Source organism: Lactuca saligna, chromosome 4 (genome assembly GCF_052625555.1).
Source record: "Lactuca saligna cultivar CGN05327 chromosome 4, ASM5262555v1, whole genome shotgun sequence".
Taxonomy (NCBI): Eukaryota; Viridiplantae; Streptophyta; class Magnoliopsida; order Asterales; family Asteraceae; genus Lactuca; species Lactuca saligna.
Window position 1 is genome coordinate 132,230,721 of NC_136420.1, and position 8,400 is coordinate 132,239,120.

The window sequence follows — 8,400 nt, forward strand, 5'->3', positions numbered from 1 at the left end:
GCTGAGTTAGGTTGTTGTGGAGGTGTTGTAAGACTACATGTTGGCTCGTAGCATTCACTAGGTTTAGGTAAGCCTTTATGGGAGTGTTGAAAGACTACAGTCTAGCCCGTAGCAATCATTAGGTCGAGATAAGGCCACTACAGGAGTGGTTGTAAGATTATGGGATGGCTACAGCATTTTTATAGATTTGGGATAGGTTGCAGGATATTTTAGGGTCGGGTGTGATGTAAGACTACGACTTGGTTTATAGCATTCACCTAAAGTGAAATGGACTTGTTATTTTCCGTTGTTGGTTGGTCACTTGCCTAATGTTTTGGCAGGATAGTTGTTGGATCCATGTTGACAGGTAGGTTAGGATAGCCTTTTTCAGTTAGATTCTTGGTTGGAGTCTCAGCGCGCGAACGTGTGTGAGGTTTCCGGCTTCAGCAATCGATCGGGGTTTCTGCGTTTCATTTTATTGGAAGGACAACACGAAACCAAAAGGATCTTGGATGGATCGAATTTACGAACTTTTGGTCAGCCGGATGCAATGTATGTGTTGGGGGTAGCATCAATGGTTGGCGCTGGTGTTGGGAGCCACCTTCGTATTCAGGTGCAAGGTTGTCGAAATTGGCGAATGGTTATGGATTTTGTTTCCCAGATATCAGTAAGACGATGCAGGGTCGAAGAGGTTCTGGTCGGCTTGGGTTGTGAATTGAGATCATCATGGATGTAGTTTGATATGGTAACGTTTTCAGAAGGAAGTCAGCTATTTGAAGTGATTCTTGTTCTTCAGTGTTGCATTGGATTTTGGTAGCTCGGGCGGCTTTGACTGGTGTTGTAAGAGTAAGATATAAGGACATATTTCGAGGAAGAAATCAAAGTTAAGTGGGGAGAGTTGTAACATTCAGTTTCGAGATGTATCTTATTTTGGGATTTTGGACCGTAATTCGACCATGTAAAGATCATGGGATTCAAGGGAATAGAGTTTACACCCTATTAGATGTCGACGATGTTGGATAAATGATTTAAACATTGAACTATATTTTCGAGCTAAAGGGGTAAAATAGCAAAATTAATATTTCAGACTTCTTGCATGGATTATGATTTTAATTCAGTATGTTGTTATTCATAAGTGATTGGATAGAATTATGAGACTCAACAATATCTTCGCGATGATATAAAGATCAGTGAAATTGGATTTGAAACGAATAAGTTATGGTTGTTTAAAGTTGGAGTTGTGAAATTATTATGTTTTTTTAATATAGATTAATTTTTTAAATCTTGTTATTTATTATTAACTTTATTAAAATTATTTATTTATTTTTGTTTGTATAATTTGTAAAATCTTTTGGTTTTTCAACGGCAATTATATATATTGTTTATTATTTTTTTGAAAATTTATTGGTTTATATTTATGACGTTTGTACATAAACTTTTCTATTGTTTAATAGAAAAGTTTGATATAATCTTCTTTTTTTGGGAATTTCGATTAGGTTTGGTGTAACTCGACGCCAATTTCGGAATAGCCTGTGTATAACTCGAAAACGAACAAAATGTCAAAAAATACATTAAATTACGTATTCTAATAATACATTTAAAAAAAAATCTCAAATCATAAAGATGAATATAATAATAATTAAATTATAAAAATACACTCAAGTTTTTTACTTTTTGTTTGTTTGCATTTTTTTGACATCTTATTTGGATTTTCTTTTTTAGTATTTCTGATATTTTTTGGAATTAATTTTTTAATATTTTTTTTGACATTTTAATCGTTGATATTTTTTTAACATTTTGCTCGAATATCTTATTTTTATTTTTAATGTTTTGGTCGAATATATTTTTTGTAAGTTTTCTTTGTCTATATTTATTCTAAGATTCTATTTTTAAAACTTATTTCGAATAAAACACTAAAAAACTTGTGTTAAGACAAGTGGTAGAAATAAAATAATTCAATAATATGTATATTTTTATAATGATAATGATGTTTAGATATTAATTAGTTTTATTTTTGAATAATTATGATTTTAAATACTTTAAATATTGGATTTAACAAAAATAATAGAAAATTAACATTTTTTCTAGTTATTTATGAAGAAATAAATATACATAATGGTGTGACTAGGATCTTTTGATTTTTTCAACATACCTTAAAATTAATTATTAAAAAAGTATAACTGAAAAAAATGTAATTATTATTCTTTATATTTTATCGGTTAAACAGGTTAAAATGGAACTTTTATATAACCAAGTAAGAGATATTTAAAATTTGAAGGTTGAGACAAATTTAAAAAATAGATTTGAGATATTTCTTAGTATTTTATAGCATCAACCCTATATACCAAACGACATACTTTTTGTTGGTGTTGATGAAATTAAAACCAGGTGTTACTCACCAAAACCAAGAAACACTCAGTTTGATTTTTATTTTTATTTTCTGTTATGAAAACGGACAGAACAAAATTACACGACACAAAAAACCAAAAACAAATGAAGCTAAAAACGACTTTTTTCGGTTTATGTTTTAGTATAATAATACCAGACCTAGCTATATTAATTAACACCTGTATCCTTGGTTAACCCATTATTATTTTAGGAAATTAAACAAGACCTTATGCATCATTGATAGGGGAAGAACCATTTTTCATAAACAAAACACGAAGAAAAAAAAAAAAAACACTTCTATAACTAAAATTCAATCCCCATACAATAATAAAAACCCGATATCCATATCCATAACCACCCACCCTCTCCTCTCAAAAGTTCCCTGTCCAACTCATTTGACCTAACTGCGGTTGCTGATAACCACCAACTTGGGTTCCGGGAGCCCCTGCCGCCACTCCAACACCAACATTGCCGCCCATATGGTGGGGGCTGGCAATAGCACCCGGTTGTTGCGGGTGGTATAACCCCGGGAATTGCATATGAGAAGATTGTCCCGCTGCATTAAATGAAGCGTGTGCAGTGTGTGAAGGTAGATACGCGCCATGTGGCGTTTGTCCCGCCATGTTGTAGTATGATGCCGATTGTAGACTCGGAATGTCCCTTGGATTCATCCAAAGTTCAGATGTCTCCGCCTGGAATGGAATCAGTCATTACATTCCATTGTAGGAATGGAATGAGTTTCTTGTATTATATAAATGTAAAGGTAAACTGTGAACAAAACAGATTAATAGCAACGAGGTTTACCTGAGGATTTGGGACATAAACATTCCCATCTTTGTACTTAAGCCGGGCGGAATCATCAATTCCAGAGGCACTTCCGACAACTCCAGGAGTGTTCAACGCGTAGCCATTAGGACTAGTAAAGCTCCCGAATCCAGTAGGGCTGCCAGCTTGGAGAGATTTATACTGTGGAATCGCGTATTTCATTCCATTTGCATTTACATGAGGAGGAGGAGGGTTGACCCCAGGCATGAGAAGGTAGCTACTACCACTAGAGGGGTGAGGGTGGGGGTGGGGGTGGGGGTGGGGGTGAGGGTGGGGGGAATATGTAGGGTTGTTAGAGTACCCCGGCATCACCATTGGTGGGACATAAACAGGGGAAAGGAATTGGCGATATGGCATTAGATTAGCAAAGTGAGGAAGATGAACTTGTGGATACATTTGGGCCACTTGTTGTTGTTGTTGTTGTTGTTGTTGCTGTTGTTGTACCATGGGAATTGTGGTTGCAGGAATGGTGTTAGCCACATGAGAAGTAAATCCCTGTGGAAAAATAAACCATTCCATACCTCTCATCAATCAGAATCTTCAATTATATATTAAAATGATTGGTTTAATAAAACTTCACCTCTTGAGGGACTTGAAGCACCTGACCCCTGACTGATTCATCAGTAGCTGGTCTGAAATACGATATATCATATCCAGTTTGAGGATCATACGCCTGCTATAAACAAATAACACAACATTAATTAAAACAAAATAATAAACTATCAAAAAAGAATAAAAGAGAGTATACTAACTGAAAAACTTGGCAATTCTGAAGGGGGTGGTTGCTGCTGATGTGGCTCTGAAGGTGCATATGAAGGGCTGCTCTGTCTCACAAGTCTAATATTTGTGTAATTTTCCATGTTTTGTGAACTTGAAGACTCCAGTCTTTCATTCGATTGTTGTTCTGAAACAGGGGAAACGGAACCGGAACCGGAACTTGGGACAGGTTCATCTACCGACTCGACGTGGGTCCCACCAGATGGTTCGTCTGAAGAGACTGGTGATGAGCTGGCTGATAAACTGTCATCCACTTCAATATAAGTAACATTGCTATTATGATTCATAAGGAAAAAAAAAAAAAAACAAATAAATAAATACCTTGCCATAATAGGTTGTTCAGCATGCGACACTTCGACAGCTTGGAATCCAGAATTCTGGGGGGAATCCTCGATTCCGAGGCTGCCAAAAGTGAGGCGAATACGGTCGGTTTCGGAAACACGGATATGTGCTGCGATAATGACGTTTTGATCCTCGTGTGCTGTGCTTGAATTTGGTAATTTATCTGATTCTGTGGTCATGTCCTTGGAATTGTTGACAAGGGTAGATGTGGTCTTTTTTGGTGTTCCAATAACTCCCACTTCAGTAACACTTGGTTTTTGACTTGTTTTTGGTTTCCATTCCTTATTTGCTTGAGGGGCTACATTTTAAGACAACCATATGTAACCAATAATAGCAATGTGCTTACTACTTACATTATAACAGTTTTTTTTACTGATGTAGCAATATGTAAATAAATATCAGGAGCAAAAATGTAACTGCATACCTTTCTGATGAGTGACAAGTTGTTGATGTGGTCTGCTACTATACTGATTATTGAAGGATCTTCCACTTCCACTTCCAGCAGATACAATAGGCACTGATTCAGACACATTTGAGTGAGATGGTTGTTCAGTCTTAGAAATGGCAGGAAAAGACCTAAATTGCCCCTCTCTTCCTGATTGAGAGTTTTCAGAAGATGTGTGACGTGGCCTAACACCAACTGCCCCTACTTCGCGTTTTATGGCACCAACATTTGCAGCTGGTCTGGATGCAAGAGAGGGGATATGAACAGGGTCTGAAGAAGAAGAATACACTCCTACTACTGAACTGTTTGGTGATGTCACAGAAGATTGTTGTGAATCGTGTGTTTTTGTTGCTTGTTGGACAGGTGGCATCACATTAGAAACTACAGGTCTCTTACCACTTGAACCAACAGTTTTTACTTGTTTGGGGAGTGAAGAATCAAGTGGAATGTTTTGGGATTGAGAAGAATTTTGCTCTGGATTTTTGGAAGTCTCTGAGGAACTGCATGATTGTGAATGCCACATGTAATAGACAAAAAATTAATCTAAAGTTGAATGGTGATAAGGGTAAAAACGTAATTACCTCTTTTCAGATATGTTTGAGATTAGTGGCTCTTTAGTGGGGACAGCTACTGAGGGTTTAGCAGGAGGCTTCATATCTCTATGTCTGTTTTGATTGATTCTGTTGTCTCTCACAACACGAAACTGTCTACTTACTCTTGTATCTAGTGAGATTCCAATCATTAACAGGTGATCAAAAGAAAGAGTAGATAATAATAATAATATGATTAACTTGAGTATGAAAATGTTAAGATATGAAAGAATAAATTACCAGGTGCATTATTCCAATTATAACCTGGCCTTCTAGGGTTACGTTCTGGATATGTATTGGGCTTTATCTCTTGAACTGGTTGTTCAGTGGGCTTTCTTGGTTTTATAGGCACAGGTGCCTTGAATGGTGTAACCTGAAATAAAGTAAGTGTAATATTATATTATTATATGCAAGCCTTCTGAAGTAGCATTGATTTAAGAAAGATGCGTGATTCTTTATTTGCAGAAAGAAAGCTTGAATATGAAAAGTTAGGAATACAAACCTCCTTCTTTTTATCTCTTTTCCTTTTAACTTCATGAAATGGATCTGATAAAAAAAACAACAAATAAATTAAGAAAAAGCATAAGTAGTTACACAAATCAACAGTAAGAGTAGCATGAGAAGCACAATGTTCTTTCTGCATATATCAAAATTGTACGAAGTAAAAACTGTCCTTATTGCATCTTCCAGTTTCCTATTAACACAGGTAAAGCTGTATGTATATTCTGTTTTATTTGTAATGGTTTATAAAATTTTGATTCCTAACAGCATTTATGTGCCACAAACCCCCTGTATTCAGTGACATCTTATAAGAGTTTCCATGATGCCACCAACCACCTTATTCAGTGCCATCTTAAAGAGATTTGTGATTATTTTGATTTTTTAAAAATGGCTCTGTATTAAATATTGTGTTGCCATTAGCAGTGGGTCTAATGCATGAGATAACACTGAACATATTCCTGATTGTTGGGTCTACATATTGCTACTTTGATGACACAAAGTTGCAATAACTGGAATCAGAGTGCATGAGTGCAAGAAAAGACCATAAGCAGAGCACACGATGTGCCACTTTCGCATAAGTTACACAATTTTTGGCGATAAACAAACAAACTATCGCCTTCTTGGCTTTTCTGTGGACTTTATCCATGCTAGTACCCTCCATTGTTTAAATAACGAAAGAAACAAAACCAAAGTCATGTGAGACTACGATGAAGAAAGTGCCAGCTGAACAAGTAATTAGTAAAAACAAAGAATTTGCCAAACCCTAAAAATGAAGTCGCTTCATATTGTCTAAGCTTCTCAATTGAAATACATTTTAATGCCCCTACATAGTTTTAAATTGTGATATCCAACTACAAGCCCTTAACAGATTCCATCAATACATCTACTCCAATTCTATATTACTTGGGCAAATCAATCGAAACGGTGACAAACAATACGGAAGCATAAACAAACCAACTAAAGAAATTCCATGTAACAAAACCTTGATTTAACAATTTCTGAGTAGTCTCGTTAGGATCCATATTGGCCTCTTTAAGGGCAGAGTAAATATCAGCATCCGAATGATCACCAACGATTTCTTTGATCGATTGAATCGTTCTACGAACACCAGCTGATAAATTCTGTGTCCCGTTCCCCCCTTCGATTCGCGAACCAGAGACCATCTCCAAAACGGATTGAAACCACAACAAGAACACAAGAAAAAAAGAAAACAAAATGCGTTGTGTGAAGGAAAGAGTGGATTATGAACAAATATTAATCGAATGTCAATTAGGGTTCAATACTGATACGTTTATAAGCAAAAAACGAAGAAGAAACAAAGAACGGCAGAGGGGTAGAGTTTTGAGGAGCGAGGGTTTTGCAAAGATGATTTTAGGGAAGAGAAGGATGGGAATGGGAGGGGGTAATTTTGCGCTTTTTTAATTTTTCAATTTAGGGGTTTGGGAAGAAACTTCCCCCAACTTTAGCGCCTCCCTCGTCTATAGAAGGAAGTCCGAAGTTTGTTTCTTCTATCAAGTCTTTTTTTTTTTTTTTTTTTTTTTTTTAAGAGATGCTAAAGCAAACATTTTTATTTATTTATTTTGTAAACCTTATAATCCGTGAAAACGAGGATGAGCTTTAAAACCATTAATATAATAAGATAAAATTTTATTTAATCATATAATTGATATTTAATATATAATTAATTAATGTGAAGATTAAAATAAACATAAAATTTTAAGATAGAATTTAAAATATTGTTTTCGTATATAATATTTGAAGTTTTATCGATGGAATTATCATATTTATCTAAAAACAACAACTTCAATTATTCTCTACTCTTTACTCTGGATAAAACAACATATTATTACACATGTGTGAAAACTATCGCAAAAACAAATCAACATTTAATAATGATTAACTTTGACTTTTATTTATTGTCATATCAAAACAATCAACAAAGAAAAGTTATCATCTTTTGAATTTGAATGGTATTTTTTGTCTCACGGTATTAAAGACAATCTTGAAATAAAAGTTTGATTTGTGATATTACTTCTAATTATAACCATTGTTTCTATGACATGATTACCCATGATACCTTAAGTCTAACCCTATTACATAATCTATTTTTTGGTTGATTTTTCTTAATAACACAACCGGAATATTGACTTTTAAAATGGGACCTAATGCTTCAAATGCATGTGAGTTGCTAACATTACCATAACTTAACACATCATTTAAAGTTGGACCCAATGCTTCAAATGCATGTTTATGAACAATATGTCCTAAATAATCAAAGTTGTTTGTTTTAGTAATATGGAGGCATCGGGTTTCAAAGTGCAATCCAATACTTCAAATGCAGGCTTATGAACTATTATGTAAGCTTGATTTTTTGGGATTAATCTTCAGTTATATGATTTTAAATATAGAATGTTTCATTATATGTTAATGTTGAATTTGAATTTCATTTAAAGACAATATTTTTGTTAATTATAGGAAATTATAATTTTCATTTATACCTCAATAAAACCCGTCATTAATTAGTATGGCGTGAACAATTCTAAGATGTGTTAA

The 8,400-nt window shown here is 34.5% G+C and overlaps 1 protein-coding gene across 2 annotated transcripts; it reads right to left on the bottom strand.

Annotated features, from left to right (window-relative positions):
• Positions 1 to 2,582: 2,582 nt before the first annotated feature.
• Positions 2,583 to 7,315, bottom strand: LOC145042820 (dentin sialophosphoprotein, putative (DUF1296)). Of its 2 annotated transcripts, none has more exons than XM_078991302.1 (10): positions 6,830 to 7,315; positions 5,849 to 5,892; positions 5,587 to 5,719; positions 5,338 to 5,479; positions 4,736 to 5,256; positions 4,291 to 4,609; positions 3,945 to 4,212; positions 3,773 to 3,865; positions 3,172 to 3,687; positions 2,583 to 3,059 (listed from the first exon to the last, which is right to left on the bottom strand). In XM_078991302.1, the coding sequence occupies exons 1-10, from the start codon at positions 7,008 to 7,010 to the stop codon at positions 2,739 to 2,741; spliced, it is 2,538 nt and encodes an 845-aa protein (XP_078847428.1). In that variant the 5' UTR covers positions 7,011 to 7,315; the 3' UTR covers positions 2,583 to 2,738. The 2 variants fall into 2 exon arrangements, with proteins under 2 accessions (XP_078847428.1, XP_078847427.1); XM_078991301.1 differs by having other exon boundaries at positions 3,773 to 3,868; positions 6,830 to 7,314.
• Positions 7,316 to 8,400: the final 1,085 nt, after the last annotated feature.